At 48.5% G+C, this 17,886-nt stretch overlaps 1 protein-coding gene across 2 annotated transcripts in view; it reads right to left on the bottom strand.

Annotated features, from left to right (window-relative positions):
• The window catches only part of Heg1 (heart development protein with EGF like domains 1), an 80,773-nt gene that overhangs the window by 50,867 nt on the left and 12,020 nt on the right, over window positions 1-17,886 (bottom strand). For both annotated transcript variants that reach the window (XM_052740388.1, XM_052740389.1), the window contains exons 2-3: window positions 6,676-6,963; window positions 4,081-4,380 (exon numbers count right to left, since the gene is read on the bottom strand). In XM_052740388.1, the coding sequence (XP_052596348.1) occupies window positions 4,081-4,380; window positions 6,676-6,963 (588 nt within the window). The remainder of the gene's footprint in view (window positions 1-4,080; window positions 4,381-6,675; window positions 6,964-17,886) is intronic.

The following is a 17,886-nucleotide window of genomic DNA, read 5'->3' as shown; positions in this document are numbered from 1 at the left end:
CTCGGCTGCCCACAGGAAAGACTTCCGTAAGTCAAGACCCATTATGACGCCCCAGCCCTTACTGAGTCTTACAAAATGTCACCTTCAAAGAACACCAGCGCGATTCTCACAAACCGGCAATGGAAAGATTCCTTACGTAAATATTCCTCTTGGAATTACTGCCCCTGAAACAATCATGCCTATGGAGTAAACCGTATGCTTACTTTGTCGGACAATAATCGTATGCTCCACCCTGTTTCCCTTTGTGCCCCCATTTCCAGGAAGCTCATACTAAATTTAGTGCTCAAGTGTGGTCACGCTCACACAATTCAACATACACATTTCTGCCTTGGGAAGAGCTTCCTCCCCTCCACCCTCACCCCTGCCATGTGTTGCTGTGTTGACAGCCCCACCCCCCACCCCGTGACCAAACAGCAGTACATGATCGTCGAAGAGACTTCGGAAAGTCCAGAGAGGCCAAAGCAGGAGAGGGTGGAGAGCAATGCCTTCTGGTCTTTCTTATAACCCCTGGCTCATCTTCCTGGACTTGCTTTGGTGCTGTAAGATGCAGTTTCTGTTCAGAAACGGACTAACTCCTGGCTGTCCAGGGTGTGGAAGAGGCTGTATTGAACAGTGTGTTCTAGTTTGTACTCTGGTGCTCTAATAAAACACTGACCAAAAGCCACTCAGGCAAAAAACAGTTTGTTCTAAAGTTCTAGGTAAAAGTCCATCACTGAGGCTGGACCTGAAATAGAACCGTGGAGGGGTGCTGCTCACTGGCTTGCTCCTCATGGCTTGCTCAGCCTGCTTTCTTATAGAATCCAGGACCACCTGCCCAGGGGTGGCGCCACCCACAGTGGCCTGGTCCCTTCTACATCAACCATTAAAAAAAAAAATGCCCCACAGACGTGCCTACGGGCCAATCTGATGGAGGCATCTTCTCAATGGAGGTTCCCTCTTCCCAGATAACCCTAGTTTGTGTCGAGTTGACAGAAACCCAGCCAGCACCACATGCTGGTGTAGCCAGGTGGCAGTTAGGAGGCCCAGTTGACAGCCCGAGTGTATATGGACCACACAATGTTGCCCCCTTTCAGATCAGCTGATCCCTTGCCACGTCCTTAGCTTGTCACCTGTGTGCACATCCTGGAGAGGCATCACCAACCTGACTGGTCTGAGTATTGGGCTATTCCCTAGGCCTCATTGCTAGAAACCCCTCACCACCCCCCACCCGGTACTCCATGGCTTGTCTTGAGCTGGCCAGCCAGGCAGGTTGACCCCAAGCCTGCCTCGACAGGTCCTGCTGGCTCTCCTTTGGCATTCTTGCCTGCATGCCTGTATCCTGTATCATGGACTCAGAAATGGACAGCAGAACCTTCAGGATTTCCTTTCAGTAGAAGGAGAGGTAGACAGAGCTTGCTTGGTAGGCTGGAAGGAGCCAGGCTAACTTTAAAAACAAAGCAGAAGTTTGTTTCCTCTTTTGGCCTCAGGTGCTGGGTAGGGTATGTCCTCTGCACCAAAGTCCTCTCCAGTGGCCATTTTAGAGGGTGGCCTGAGTCTACCTACAACAGATCACCCAGGTCACCAAGGGAGAGAAATCCTCAGTAAGACTCCAGGACTGTGAAAGATAGTGAAACTCCAAACATTAGAAATGGAAGGTTCTAGAACAGTAGTTCTCAATTTGTGGGTTGTGATCCCTTTGGGAGATTGAACAACCCTTTCACCTAAGACCATCAGAAAACACAGATATTTACATTACGATTCACAACGGCAGCAAATTTTCTGGTTGGGGGTCACCACAACATGTGGAACTGAATTAAAGGGTCACAGCATTAGGACGGTTGAGACCCACTGATCTTGAAGGACAACTGCTCAATGAATGAGGGCCAGAGACAGGCATGGTGGCGCACGCCTTTGATCCCGGCACTCGGGAGGCAGAGGTAGGCAGGTCTCTGTGAGTTCGAGGCCAGCCTGGTCTACATATGGAGTTCCAGGACAGCTAGGAACTCCATATGTAGAAAAAACTCCATAAAAAGGAAAAAAAAGGAAGACTATGAGGGTCAGTTACCTTTTAAACAAACAGATGAAGAGCAAGTCTGGTCCAATAAAGTTAGAAATGTGGACTCCTTTCGAAAATACCACAGTGCTAGGTTTAATGTATATTATTAATATTAAATGACCCTGACCAGAATTACAGTGGACATCCCTTGGAAATGCTTCTTTTCCTTTTAGCAAAGCTGGTTGTAAATCACCAAGCCACAGAACTCAGGCTGCCCAGGATCATAGCTTTTGTCTAATCCAACTAATGCTCATGAATGATCTTTTTTTTTAAAGATTTTTGTTGTTGTTGTTGTTTACACAGATGTGTGCGTTTGTGTGCATGTACTTGTGTATGTCTAGAAGAGGACATCTGATCCTCTGGACCTCGAGTTACAGACAGTTGTAACGTCAGGGTGCCACCTGATGTGGGTTCTCTGGAAGAGCGGGAAGGACTCTTAACCACTGAGCCATCTCTCCAAGCCCTTACGAACCATCTTAAAAAACAATCCCCTGCAAACGTGAACCGTGAATTCTGTCCACACCCGACAGTGGGAACTGCATGGCAAGCCTATGCAAGAAGACTGCCCTTTCCATGGGTAGTCCAGAGAAGACCTCTGGGCTCGGTTTTCACTTTGATGACATAAACCCAAACTCCCAAACTTGCAGAATACTTTAAGAAACCTCTGCCTTCATGGTTGGAGGAGCAGCACGTAAATCCTCACCCCGAGCTGAGGTGCTGTTGGTCGCTGATGGTTGCTTGGGGAGGAGGGTCAGTTTTCTTTAAGAGGTGAGGTTCCTGGTAGGTTGACCATGCTCCAGTGGGTGGCCCCACAGCCATGCATTTATGAGCAGCAAGGACTGATTCATAGGGAGCGAGGGAGCGAGGGAGCGAGGGAGCGAGGGAGGGAGGGAGGGAGGGAGGGAGGGAGGGCAGACATGAAGTTAGGAAATGGTGGTGATCTGGGAGGAGTGTGGAGGAGTTGATGGCGATTATGGGAGGGGCTAAACATGATTGAAATATACTGCATGCATGCATGCATGGAATTCTCAAAGAATAAATAAAATGCTATATATATATATATATATATATATATATATATATATATATATATTTTTAAATAAAAACAAAACGAAAACCTCTCTGACCTAAAAGGGTCTTGAAAGTGCCAATCCTGCCACTCTGTCTTGCGTCCCACAGGCCACGGCTAGAAACAACCTGAACAGCACGCAGAGGGGCAGTTCACACCATCTCTTTGGCTCATGGCAGGATGTGCCTCCTGGGGGAATCTGGGCACATGTGAGCCCCCAATTCTTAACTACTGACCCTTGCTCTGGAAGTGTCCTCGAGAGGACGGCGGTCTCTAGGCAGGTAGGCCTCAGATGAGCTGGAGAAGTGTGTGGCGTAGAGGCCTAGCAGAGTGGAGAAATGCTTGTGGGACAGAATGGCTTCGCGGAGGCTGGTGCACAGGAAGCAGCATGGCAGAATGGGACAGGGCCATTCTCTGCGGCCACAGGGCCTACCGAAAGCCGTGCAAACACCTACCTGTACTGGGTAGGCTATTTCTTTCCAAACAATGCCAGGAAAAATTACGGACCTATTTTCTCTGCTATCAAAGAAACTGCTTTTGCAAAAATAAACAAATGAAACTCAGACTGCTAATCAAATGGTGTAATGGTGTCCGGCTCGCATTTCATTCAAGCCCCCTGGCATGTGGCCTCTCCTGTAAGCACACACATCATTCAGACTTAATCTTTGTTGTATGTGTGTATGGAGAAGGCGGGGGAAGGAAAGGGGGAACAGGAGGTGTGGAACACAGCAGCCACCAGACTGGCTGATATTTCCCTCCATATACAGTTAAAACGTATTTTGAGCATAAACCTCAATATCGAGATAAACTGCATAGACCGTACTTCCACTCAAAGCACTTGGCATTGAAGGAATGGTTTTTAAATCTTCCTCTGCTTCCCCTCTTAGCCTGACACAGTACTTAACCAGCTAGTTATACACATCGATTTGGGGTTATTGTGACATTGGAAGGGTGAACTGGAGACAGGAGTACTCACACGAGGGATGGTCTGAGGGAGGTGGTCGACTCTGGGTCCAAGAGAATTGCAGCCCAGAGTGCTCCTGGCCTGATGAATTTCTCTTCTGGAAAAGCATGGTTGGCTTCCCAGATTCCAGGGCAGGAAGGGAGGCTTGGCTGGACATCCCCATGCCAACCACTTGTGTGTACACAGTCCCTTCTTCTGGGAGCTCCCTGGTCCTCTCCAGGAAGTCTGGGGATACTCCACTCTCGGTTTGAGAAACGGTGGTTCTTCCTTCTGACCTGGAACTGCCGGGTGACTGGGGGAAGCTCTCCAAGGCTGAAAGGCAGACAACAATTAAAATCCCACCAGCAGCTTCCAAATGTCTTATTACCTCTAGAGGGCTCAACTTCAGCTTCCACGAAACACACAGATGTGAGGAGAAGGCAGGAAGAATCATTCATTTTAGGAAAAATTAACTTCAAGAGAAACCCACCAACCAAAGACGGTCTTTTGACCTCATCAGTGGCCCTCGATGGGGGAAGAAATTATCAGTAATGGAGCACTCTGATGCTAAGCCTTAGATGATCTAGAGTTAGAGATCCGTGTTGGACCATGAAGACTTATCCCTCACCTTCCATAAAGGGTCCCAGAATGTCCCAGAATTCAATGTATGCAGAATTCCCCACACTGGACAATCAGGCAAACCAGAGAGTATCATATGCAGGACTTCTAAGCTCTGCGGCCTCTATTCACAGATGGAACACAAAATACCTTCATACATTTCCCTTACAGAGCTGGGTGCCCCCAGTCAGACCTGTCCCAAGGGTATGAAACCAGGAAGTCACCTTCAATGGCTTCAGCCTCCTCTTTGAGGTCTTGACCAACTATCAACCCCCCTTTGGTTGACACAGCTCTCGTTTTGTTTTGATTTTGTTTTTGGAGACAGGGTCTCACTATGTTGCTCTGGCTGTCCTGGAACTCACTACGTAGACCAGGCTGGCCTTGAACTCACTGAAATCCACCTGCCTCTGCCACCTGAGTGCTAGGATCGTTTTTTAATTTTAGTTTTTTTTTTTTTTTTTGGTTTTTCGAGACAGGGTTTCTCTGTGTAGCTTTGCGCCTCTCCTGGAACTCACTTGGTAGTCCAGGCTGGCCTCGAACTCACAGAGATCCGCCTGGCTCTGCCTCCCGAGTGCTGGGATTAAAGGCGTGCGCCACCACCTCCCGGCTTTAATTTTAGTTTTTGAGGTGGGGTCTCACGAAGCACAGGTTGGTCTCAAACTCAAAGATGACTTTAGCAACTTTTTTTTTTTAAGATCTATTTTTATTTTTAGGTGTGAATGTGTGTGCCTGTGATAGCCAGAAGAGAACATTGAATCCCCTGGAGCTAGAGTACTGGTGGCTGTGAGCTGTCCAATGTGGGTGCTGTGAAGCAAAGCTGGGTCTTGTAGAAAAGTGATTTTCCCTGCTGAGCTGTCTCTTCAGCCCAAGCATGAACTTCTGATCCTCCTGCCTCCACCTCCTGAATGCTGGGATCACACATGTGGTTTATATGGTGCCAGGAACTGACTCCAGGGTTTTGCACCTGATTGGTGGGCTCCCCCGCCCCTCCTTTGTTAAGCAATTCTTCAACACCTTCACCTGGTCAACGCTTGCTGCCTACATGTCTACCTGGATGGCTCAGCTCACTTCAGGTCCCCTTTACTCCCACATTAGACATCTTAGAGGCTGGCCACCGGCTGGCTCCTCTCTCAGACTGTTTTAACACCATCACTCCATTGTGCAAAGTACTTGCACAATGTACTTGCAAAGTACTCCATCATTGTCCCGACCCTCCATAGAGTTAGTTGTCCCGCCCACTGCTCTGTAACTCTCCCAGAGAGGACTCAGGCACCGATGCCCCACAGGAAGCCCACATGTGCTTTGCTCTCTCTTTTATCTTCGCTCACACTGGGCACCCCCTTCCTGAGCTGGAGCGCCCACTCACTCAACACCCGGGACTTCGGCTCTCCTCACTTGGAAACCTGCTGCCTGCTCTCCCCATACTGGGTTAATTAGTCTCCGAGCTTCAGTTTCCAAAACCTTAAAGCGGGAACAACACGGCCTCACCGGGCTGCTGGAAGGCTTGAGGGAGCAGGCTCGTTGCTGCTACGTAGGCGTGTGCCTAATTAGCGCTACTTTTCTTTGTCTTCGCTCTTAGGTTGAGCTGTACTCTTAGGGCTGCGGCCTCGTTTTGAAGCCCTTCCGCTGAAAATATTCAGTTACCCACTGTGTAGACTGGAGGAGCAAGAACCAGTCAAACTCCAGCGACACAAACAAAGCCTGGCCATCCTTCCCAACCCCTGGGACGTGCGAAGCGTGGCAGGAGCCCGGGAGGAGGGAGGTGGTATGGATTTAGACTGCCATGGAGCCTAGATGTCAAAGGACCCGCCAGGATGTTCGGCAAATCTGCACCTCCCGCTGGTCTGACTTTACAAGCTCGGCTCTCTGAGGAGGACTTGCCTGATACACCCCAATGCAGAACCCCTAAATGGGCCCAGTTGCTCTGGATGTGGGGGTGGGGTGGGAAGGAGGCAGGAAATGTGTCTTCTAGGACTGGACATACATAAATGAACCTCATGACACACTTACACGAGGAGCTGCCGTGGTCAGTCAGGGCCGTGGTGATCTCAGGCGAGCGCCCGGCATGCAGAACAGGGACGTTTGCTCGGCTGGAAGACTTGTCCCTCCCCTCGGCACCTGTCTCAGGTAGGAAAGAGGGGCTTCCTGGGGCTCCTGAAGAACTGTGGCTCATTCTGGCAGTCTGAGCTGTCACTCCCTTTCTGGAACCTGAATGGTCCCCTTGACTCTGATAAAAGGGGGTGTTTCCTGCGTGGGGTTCAGTGTTGTTACTTTCTGTCCAATGGTTCCTTGTGGTGGCTGCAATAACAAGCAAATGCATCAGGGAAAACTCAATGGCTTTTGAAAAGCAAACATGAAGAAACTTTCAGCACCCCAAGTGGACCCTTGGAGGTTATCGCCAACTTCATGACTTCTTAAAAACTCCATCTAGGGGGGCTGGGGTGATGGCTCTGCAGTTAAGAGCACTTGTTGCTCTTGCAGAGGACTGGAGTCCAGCCCAGCACCACACTGAGGGGCTCACAAATCCTTGCTCTCTAGCTTCAGGGATTCTGACGCCCTCTTCTGGCCTCCGAAGGCACCTGCACACACATGCACTGCTCATACACACACACACACACACACACACACACACACACACACACACACGTACACACACTAATTGAAAAATTAAATCTTTATACACCCCATTTTTATTTTCCTTATTTGAGAATATTTCTCTTTGTGCTCAGGCTTGGAGCCTGTGAAACCATGGGAAATTCTCAGTGGGAAGTGAATGAAGTCATTTCTATGTTTATAAGCCAAGGCAAAAATGTTAAACCATCTGATAAGCAGAGACCCAGGCAGGCAGAAAAATTATTTGTAGCTAAATATAACAAAGAAACAAAAAGAACAAGTTATCTTTTAGATTAGTATTGCCCACAGGATTAAGTGAGAGAAACCTACAATCCACAAAACTAACTTTGGTAGCCACTTTAAAATATATATGTATGTGAAATATTTTATTTTATTCAACATATTATTCCAATAGGAACTTGATATAAGAAATATCAAAACAGTAATTATATTTTTGTATTAAACCTTTAAGTTTAGTTCATATTTTACTGCTGCCCTCTTTATGTGTGTGGGTGTTTTGCCTTCAGGTACATCTGTATATCACTTTCACATCTGGTGCCCTTGGAGGCCAGAAGAAGGCATTGGATCCCCTGGGACCAGAGTTACAGATGGTTGTGAGCTGCCATGTGGGTGCTGGGAATCGAACCCAGGTCCCCTGGAAAAGTAGCCAGTGCTCATAACCACTGAGCCATCTCTCCAGCCCTTACTGGCCATGTTTCAAGGGTTCAATAACAAGGGGCGTGACCAATGGCTCAGTTACCTGAGGTGGGTTGGGAGGGGAGTACACAAGCTGCCCTAGGAGAGTCTGAGAACTTTCTCAAGGGGTTATTTCCTCCGCCAGTTCCTTGAGAATTACTGTTCATGCCCTGGCTCTCTTTCCTGGAGGTGATAATGAACAGAGGTTCCCTGGAGGGGAGGGAAGTCACTCAGGCACATGGGCTCCTCTGGGGTCCCAGCCTGACGGGCAAGGCCCACAGTAAGTTACAAGTTGGATGTGGGAGGGTGTTGCCAGAGGCAGCCACGAAGTCCCTAAGGTTATGAATGGCAGCGACCCACAGGGAATGCTTGTCTTACTCTTCCTTCTCTGCTTCGGAGGCAGTTGGCATCCCCAGAAAGGGTGAAGAGGCACCGAGGCATGAGGATGCTTTCTCTACCCTCTTGATTAACTGCGCACAATAACAAAATGACTCTCAAAGGAAATCAGAAAAAAGGGAGTTGCAGAAAGTCAGAAGGATGCCCCAAGGCCAGGAAGCCAGGAGCGAAAGGAAGATAATAAATTTAGCTCCATTAGAGCCTTTAAAAAAAGGCAGAGGCCCAGTGATAGCCCCTTCTTGAGATGATAGGAGTGGAATTCTCAGACCCCAAGCAGCTGCAGGAATTCCACTGGAGGAAAAGACTGGCCACAGGCAGATGGAGCACAGCTCACACTGAACCATACTGTCTCCCTGAGAGCAGACTACAGAAAGATGTAAGAACGGAAAGACGCACGCTATAAATAAAGCCACAAGGCTGACAACAGTCCTCTGCAATGTCCTCAAGAACCCTGCCACGATCAACAGCTAAAAACGCTGAATAAAATAGCTGTAAAGAAAAAAAAAAATCCTAAACACACTTCTGAGCTGGTGAATAAGGGAAGAATCAGACTAGGAACAGAGAAAGGTGAGCAGAACTGAAGCTGGCATTTCTTCAACATCTCTAGCCTTAACCTTCTGATGAACACGGGGCTGCAGGGGGTAGACCGTGAAAACTCTCCAGGAGACTAAAGCAGAACCACTGTGCCACGCTGCAGTCAGAAGGACTAGACCCTGGACAAAAGACACGGAAACTAAGCCACAGAGGGACAGCAAGGAAAGCTGGCCCTTCCATCTCGGCTTCAGAGGAAAGCTAAAGCGATCACAATCCAAGTCTATCAGCCCAAAGCCATCTCCTGAGGGTGTGCAGACTTACATTGCCTACACGATCCAAACCTCAAGTGGAGGGTGTGCTCAAGAGGAGTCTTGTGACTACACTAAAAAGACCACATCTTTACAAAGGTGATTTAAAGAGGTACACAGCGCCCCTCCCCTCCACATATCAGTGAAGAATGGGGAGCTGAGGAGTGACCCTGATAATGCCTTGAGGAACCTGGCAAAACCATGCGAACACTCGCTATATGAACATACTTCCAGATCAATTTCTGTCATTTACCAAAAACAAACAAACAAAAAAGAAAACTTCTAATAAGACATTGCAGTTAAAAAAATCACAAATATACTAGAAAACAAGTCATTCTTGAACAAAAGTCAGCAAATCAGGTAAGATTTCAAATACTAGAATCATTGAAGATGTGTATATAAACGGATGCCTGAACTCACACCCACATACTCCTGCACAGACACATGGTCACACAGGTAATTTTAAAAAAAGGAAAAAAGATAAGAGAATGCTAAGAATCGGGTAAGAAGACAGAAATTATAAACAAAAGTTTAGCAAATTAGAAAAAAAAAGCCAAAGCCAGGCGGTGGTGGTCCATGTTTTTAATCCCAGCACTCAGGAGGCAGAGGCAGGCGGATCTCTATGAGTTCCAGGCTAGCCTGGTGTACAGAGCGAGTTCCAGGACAGCTAAGGCTACACAGAGAAACCCTGTCTAGAAAACCCAATAAATAAATAAATAAATAAATAAATAAATAAATAAATAAATAAATGGAAAAGAAGCCGAACACATATCTAACTGGAGTTTTATTTTGAATTATTTTTTTATTTATGTTGGGGTGGGTGAGTGGGTGGGTGTCCCTGGAGGCCAGAAGAGTAGGTGGGATCCCCCAGAGCTGGAGTTACAGGAGGCTGTGAGCTGCCTAGCAATCATACGTGCTGGGGACCAAACTCAGGTCCTCTGAAAGAGCATCGATGTCTCTTAATGTATGAGCCATGTCTCCAGTCCCTAATGAGAGTTTGAAGAGAAGAGAAGGGAAGGCCAAAGGTCAATATTCACAAACCAACGAAAAGCATAAATCTTCAAGCTAAGGAATTCTAACAAACTCCTAGAGGATCTCTCTCTCTCTCTCTCTCTCTCTCTCTCTCTCTCTCTCTCTCTCTCTCTCTCTCTCGGTATATATGTATCTATATATCTATATGTATATATCTATGTATATATATATATATATATGTGTGTGTGTGTGTAGCTGATATATACTAATATCATAGTGAATCTGCCACAAAACCCACACAAGTTTTTAACTTAAACTCAACCAGAGACAAAAACAAAAACAAAACCCAGCAAATTATCTGCAAGGAAAAGTAACCCAGCCACTACAACAACGGAAACCAAAGAAAAGACAGCAGATCAGCGTTCACAGTGTGCTAAGAGAGAACAGCTGGAATCGCAAAGTGATCTTTCAGACGTATCCTGAGAGCATCAGGTAAAATGATTTTCACTCACCAGTGAGTTGATCAACCTCCCTCCCGGATGAAAACAAGAAATAAAAAGGAGGACATGACTGCTCCTAAGGAGTTGAGGTTTTTACTACAGATGTAGAGGAGAGCACAGGCAGAGGCAGAGTGAATATGGACCGACTGAGCTGGGCCATGTGAGGGCAGTGGGGAAGGAGGGCAAGAGAGGAGCCACTGACCATGAGGGGCCAGGAGGGAAAGGGGCCAAAAAACCCGAGTAACCAAAATGGCTGGATTATATAGGGAAGGGCAGCCCAGCTTTTGGGCTGGAGAGTTCAGGGTAGGGATTGGGGTATGCCAGCCATAGTCTGTAACAGATAGGGACTGAGGGATGCTGGGAGAACCTGGAGGCCAGCTTCAGCTTTGATCTGTTAATAGGCATCTCAGCTGTTGTCCCGGGTTTGAGACCCAACCCCTTCGCTAAGAGAAATGATAGAGGTTTGATTTCAAACAAGAAAGCAATCCTGGACACCCGAGGCAAGGAAGGCCAACGTGCAAGGTAAATGTGGGTGTGCATCTTAAGACACAGTGGATTCATCTTTTCAAATGTCATTTTTTTTTTTAGATTTATTTATTTATTATGTATACAGCATGTATGACAGCAGGCCAGAAGAGGGCACCAGATTTCATCACAGATGGTTGTGAGCCACCATGTGGTTGCTGGGAATTGAACTCAGGACCTCTGGAAGAGCAGTCAGTGCTCTTAACCTCTGAGCCATCTCTCCAGCCCCTCAAATGTCATTTTTTAAAAGTAATGGGATTATTACGGTGGAACAAACCCTGGCAAACAGGTGCATGCAGGGCGTGATCAGAGTCCTTGGTGCAGAAGGGTAACTTCACTGACGTACCTGAAGCTAACCCTGAGCAGAATTAGACTGCGTTGTGTCCAGTCTGGTAGACTCCGAAGGACATAAAATGTCCATAGAGAGAAATGAATGGGCATCGCTCAAAACCAAAATAAAATAAACAGACATGGACAAAATTATAAATGGGATCAACTAGAAGGGTTGAAAGCAATCAAAATTTCCACTTCAACTTTGTAAAGTCCATTTAATTGTTAAACTATATGTAGGTTTAATAAAAATAAACGCTAACGAGAGATGACGGGAAGACAGGGCATACCGGCAGCGTCGTCCGACCTGGGACTCACTGTGTGGCCGTACAGGCCTATTTTAATATTTGGTTTCCGGTTGTTGGTGGTGTTTGGGGAGGTTTAGGAGGCACAGCCTCGCTAGAGGAAGTACATCACTGGGGGTGGGCTTTCAAAGCTAAAATCCTCTCGCCGTTTCCAACTTGTTCTCTGCTTTGCGCTTATAGTCAAGGAAGTGAGCTCTCAGCTGCCCGTTCCTGCTGCCATGCTGACCCCACCATTATGGACGCTAACCTTCTGGAACCCAAACCAACACAAACTTCTTCTTCTCTAAGTTGTCTCAGTCATGGTGTTTTATCAGAGCAACAGAAAAGCAAGGAATACATCTGGTATCTTTGCTGGACGTCAAGGCTGGAGACCCGGGGAAGTCATTTTGTAATAACTTTCGCTGAACCCCAAAATGCCCCCTCGGTAGGCGGTCTGTAGCCCTTAAATACAAAGCTGCGTTCATGAGACTCATGAGGAGTGATGTGGGTTGGGGCCCCAGTGACCTTTATAAAGCAGAGGCATGTGAGTGGCTTGTGACTCCACGGCCAAAAGCCTCATGAGATTACTTGAGTTTGGGCTGCTCCATCTCCAGATGCCCAGCCTCTGTCGTTGCCGTCTATGGACATAACAGGCAAAGAGAAGAGGCCAGTGAGCATCTGTCCAGAGACAAGATTCACCCTGGGTCAATATTGCTGCACCAGGTGGCCTGAGACCTACAGGCCAAGGTTGCTCTCCACCTCCTTAGTAGGTATCAGCGCTGCCTAGATTGGTAAGAAGTCATTAAGTGTCTCTTTGTGCCTTGGGTTCTAGCTTTTTCCCACTTTAGGATCAGAGGCAGCCTCCGGGCAGCCCAGCCACAGCTAGCCTGTTTGCTTTGCCAGCCCAGCTTTGGGTCAGAGACAATCATCCAAACCCCATTGAAGCCCATGACTACGGCGTCACACCAACCACCGGAGCTGGCGTGTCTGGGCTCAGCCAACCTTGAACAAGGATTCTATTCTTCTGTACTCAGTCAGAACGTCCCCCGGACCATGAATGGAGTTTAAATTAACAAGAGTTATATTGCTTTGCTTGGATATTTTCCCCTCAAGTTGACAGCTTCCACTTCTGTAGCATCTTAATGTTCTAAAACATCTGTTTAGGAACCGGCGCTCATGAGGGAAACTGGCACAGCCTGGAATCGGATTTCCTAATTAGCAGGTGCTTCAGCGGCGGCTCCTCCAATCCACATCTCCACCCGACACCACCATCCCCCATCCCAGTGAACATGTGTGTGTGTGTGTGTGTGTGTGTGTGTGTATGTGTGTGTGAGTGTGTGTGTTCAGCTAGCTTGTTCCTGAGCGGTGATGGGCCTGTGCCATTTCCTTCTGGAGGAATTCTCACCCCTGCTCTCACCATCCAGCCCAGCAGAAGGCAAAATGTCAAGCACAGTCTGGTACCAGCTTGTGTTTGGGGGGGTGGTGCAGAGTTGAAGAACGAGCCCTTTATTTCCCCATCTCTCCATTCCAACTCCAATTTCACTAGCTTGGGTCCAACACCGCCACGTGCTGGATGTTTTCACTTGCCTTGCCTCCTGGAAGGATTGGGACAGTCCTGGCCTCCTGGAAGGATTGGGACAGTCCTGGCAGGTTGGTGTTATTATCCTTATTGGGCACATGGAGAAAGTAGGAAGCAGGAAGAGTCAGTGATTGGCCCATTAGCTGCAGACATGATCTGAACCTAGCTCTCCTGGTACACGCCAGCTTATTCCTCAAGGCTCCAGGCCATTGGCTGGTAGGGCCGAAGGAAAAAACCAAAACCAAAACAAACAAACAAAACAATAATCCCTCTGGCCTTCAAACCAGGCTTTAACTCAACTTGGCTGACCTTGTTTCTCCCTAAGAGGAGTGAAGTGGCGTCCATCGCACGGGCTTTGAACCCAGACTCCGTGTGGCGACAGGTGCACACGATTCTCTGGAAGACTGAGCAGGAGGATCTCTAAATCAGCTTCCAGCAGAGATGATGTCTATGGATGCTGGAAGCATGGTAACACAGAGAGTGGAGTGGGCATGGAGACCGAGGTTCAGGGGAACCAGTCTACTTCTCAGACATGGAGCCGGGGTGATGTTGTGACTTCCAACCGCAAACATCTGACTAATGCCTGGGGCTGTTGATGAGGAAGGACCGCAGAGAGGTTGTGAAGGCGCAATGGAGGATCAGGGTCTGATGTAAAGATTTCAATCTGCCAGCAGGGGCAGAGCCAGCGACAGGGACACAGACACAAGGGGAAGACAGGATGGAGTTTAAAGCAGGACCTGTCAAGAGGAAGGTGGTGTCTGCTGCAGGGCCACAGGAGGCCATCAGTCCTGCAGAAAGGCCATTCGGCTGTCACGTTGCTAGGGTTAAGGCTCACGAGGAGAGGGTCTGCGGCAGTACCACCCTCATCCCTAGCCCTGGAACTCCCCATCTCCACCTCCCCTTGGAGCTTCCCCGAGATCCTGAACTTGAAACGCCCCTTTTGAGCTGTGGGTTTGATGCCTTGCCCCTAATTATTACAGATTCCAGCAATGGGGTCTCCCATTATGAGTTTCTTTGTCATTGTAATGGTTTTCCTAAAATTCGATTGCTCACATAGGGAGGAGAGAAAAGTCTTGCGCACGGGAGATGGGGGGGACGACTTTTTTCTCCCCTCCTTTGGTTCCTTTAGTGTGTGGATTGCCACGGGCTTGAGAGGAGCAGAACACAGCTCACAGGCCCTTCCCACAGGATGAAATTATGCTTCTATCCTGAGAGCCAATTACGAATCCCACACATTTCCCTCCCCACAAGGCACTTTTTAACAGGAGAATTTAAGGGCCCTCAATTATCCTTATAGATGCTGAGTAGGCAGGCAGGAGGGTAATTCTTCCCTCTTTAATGGAAGAGGAAACTGAGGCACGGTATCAAAGTCACCAGGCAGGTTAACTCAGAAAATGGTGGCAGAGCGGAGACTAAAGCTCAGCTCTTGGTGTCTTTCTCAGCGAATCCCAGATGAAACCAGCGGGGCCCGGAAGAGAAGCCCAGCCAGCTCCTCCTGCATTAATGTGCAGTGCGCGGCCAAGTCACTTGCTACACCATTGCTTGGTACCACTCACTCTGGCCACTGTTGGCTGGGTTGTCATTGACTCCTTCCTAGTCCTCTCCAAAGGTGACCAGGTCCTTTAGGGATCATGATAACTAATTAATCTTAGCCTTGGATGACAGGACGGAGGCTCAGGAGGGAGAATTACAGTTCTAAATCCACCATCTAGCTAGTGAGTGGCATGTATAGATTCAAAATATCTGCTCTCACACCGATAACGATGGCTACTATTAAAAAAAAAAAAAAGGCAGGCCGGAAGGCGGCAGACAGGCAGACAGACAGGCAGGCAGGCAGGCAGACAGGCAGGCAGGCAGACGGCAGGCAGACAGGCAGGCAGGCAGACGGCAGGCAGACAGGCGGGCAGGCAGACAGACAGGCAGGCAGACAGGCAGGCAGGCAGACAGGCAGGCAGGCAGACAAGCAGGCAGGCAGGCAGGCAGGCAAGGACTGGTAAGGATGTAGTGAGCCTGGAGTTCATATGTACTGCCAGGAGTAATGTAAACTGGTTCAGCCACCATAGAAACAGTCCCCCCAAAACGTAAACACAGAGTTCGCATATGATCCAGCAACCCCTCTTCTGGGTGTGCAGCTCACGGGACTGACAGCAGAGACTGGAGCAGATAACATGACACATGTTCACAGTGGCTGTATTCACAGCAGGTAGACGGTAAAAACCATCAGTGGGTGACTGCTTTAACAAGACGTGGTATAGGCGGACGATGGGCTATTTAACAAGATGTGTATAGGCAGACAATGGGCTATTTAACAAGACGTGGTATATGCAGACAGCTACCGATATAAAGCAACCCTAAAACCCTAAGTGAAACAAGCCAGACACAAAAGGGCAAATACCGAACGAGTCCGCCCATGAAGCACTTGGAATAAAAACTTCATCAAGGTGGAAATTGGACCAGAGTTTCCTCGGGGCTTGAGGTCAGGGATTATTACTTAAGAGTTTCTATTTGGGATAAAAAGTTTCTGGAAATGAATGTGATGGTGGCTATAACATTGTGATTGTTGAATGGCACTTAGAAATGGTTCAAATGGTAACTTTGAACCATGTTAGGTATATTTGGCCACTTTAAAAACCAGAATACATATTTTTACTGAGCACCAGGCATAGGCAAGACACTGAGGGCTGCCAGGATGACTCAAACAGAGAGGTTGCCTCAAGGGCTGTGTTGTGAGTCCTTCTGGGGTATGAGTAACTGCCCAGAGAAGCAGAGCCTGTGCCCCGGGAGTCTGAGAGGTAAGACTGGAGCTGAAAAGTCCTCCTTGTACCCAGAGCTGCCGGGAGCCTTCCCCAGAGGGGCCTCACAGCTTCCCCCCCCCTCCCAGGAACCCTCCAAACGAGGGGCATTTCAGACCAGATGGCCAGGGGTCAGATATTCTAGGTGCAGGCAGGAACCTGGGGGTGTGGGAGGAAGGTGGTTGTAATCTCCCCAGAAAGGCGGCCGCCCACCCTGCTCGGCTACTCCAGCAGGCTGTGTTTTGAACTGTTGCTGCGGATGTAATGATTTTGGGTGGAGAACGGTTCGGAGCCAAATGAGTTTGTGTGAACAAAAGACTCAGCCGTCAATGTGGACAGTCCAGGGCTCTTGGGGGCTTTTGCTTCCTTCCTTGTTCTTATCCTAAAAGGAGTAGTCCTTAGAAAAACCATACACACTGCAAAGCCTTTGGACGTAAAGTCTGAGGATGACATTTAAAAAAAAAAAAAAAAGAATCCCTTGGGGCAGGCTCTAACGACTGAAGTGTCAAGTTGACAGGGCACACCACCACCCTCTGCCCACGAGAGACGGCCTCTGTCAGCTGTTCACCACAGCGTCCTTTCCTCTCAGGAAGAGGCAGGTCTGCAGGTCTGAGCTCAGCTAGGCTAGAATGAGGGCTAGCCTGAAGCCCTAAGGCTAGGGTCAGCCTCCCAGAAACAGAGCTGGCCAGGAGGGGTCCTTGAGGACCACTCTAGAGAGATGTAGCTAGCCTACCCAGGCAGGAGAAAAGGCTAAAAGACCGTGATGCTATCCTCAGGCTCTTTGCTTTAAAACTAACTCACAAGGCTTTTTTTTTTTTTTTTTTTTTTTTTTTTTTTTTTTGACCTTGTAGGAAAGTCTCAGGGTCAAGGGTCAGAAGATTCCCACTCAGTTAAGTAAGTATACACAAAAGCTTTCTGCAATGCCTAGCCCACCTTGTTTTTTTTTTATTTTATTTTTTTTGTGGGGGGTAGGGGGTACCTAACCTTGCAGCCTGGCTTTTCTTCACCCCTCTCATCCTTTGAAAAACAAATTTTAAAAAGGCTGCAGAGGAGGCTCCTCAGCCCAGGGGGGACCTCTGGAAGGAAACGGACCCTGGCAGCCTGTGCCAGGCCTGGCCAAGAGCTGAGGAGGGCACAGGGCAAGAGCAGACCTCCAGCTCCTGTGTGCTCAGAGTGTTCGCTCACAGCCAGAGAGGAAGCTGGGGCAGAACTCCACCAAAGGAGACCTGCCAGGTTAGTGAAACAATAAAGAGGCAAGGAAAAACATCCTGGTTCCGAGGAGGAAGCCCGGAGAGCAGGGCTGAGAAGGGGGAGGAAGAAACTGCCTGTGCCCTCTGGGTGTGAGCAGGACCTGAGACCCCAGCTTCAAACATTTGCACAGCCCTGTGGGTGACTTTTTATAAGTTCTGCAGCTAATGTATCCCTAGACTTCTGTGAAGTGGCCCTGGCCTCATGGGAATCGTAGAAATACAATTTGTTTACGCCTGTTGGAAAATGAATGTGTCGGACTCTGGGGGGCACAGGGCTCAGGCAGGAGGAGGGGAGCAGGGTCATTGGCTCTCCCTGGGTGGGGTGTCACTGTGGGGCTCAGGCAGGTGTGAAGGAGAGCAGTTAAAGAGAGAAATAAGGTTGCTAAGCTTTATTTTATTTTATTATTTTTTGAGACAAGGTCTTTCTCTGTAGCCCTGGCTG

Source organism: Peromyscus californicus, unplaced genomic scaffold (genome assembly GCF_007827085.1).
Source record: "Peromyscus californicus insignis strain IS unplaced genomic scaffold, ASM782708v3 Scaffold_16__1_contigs__length_79575227, whole genome shotgun sequence".
NCBI lineage: Eukaryota > Metazoa > Chordata > Mammalia > Rodentia > Cricetidae > Peromyscus > Peromyscus californicus.
This window is presented reverse-complemented; position numbering and strand designations above follow the sequence as displayed.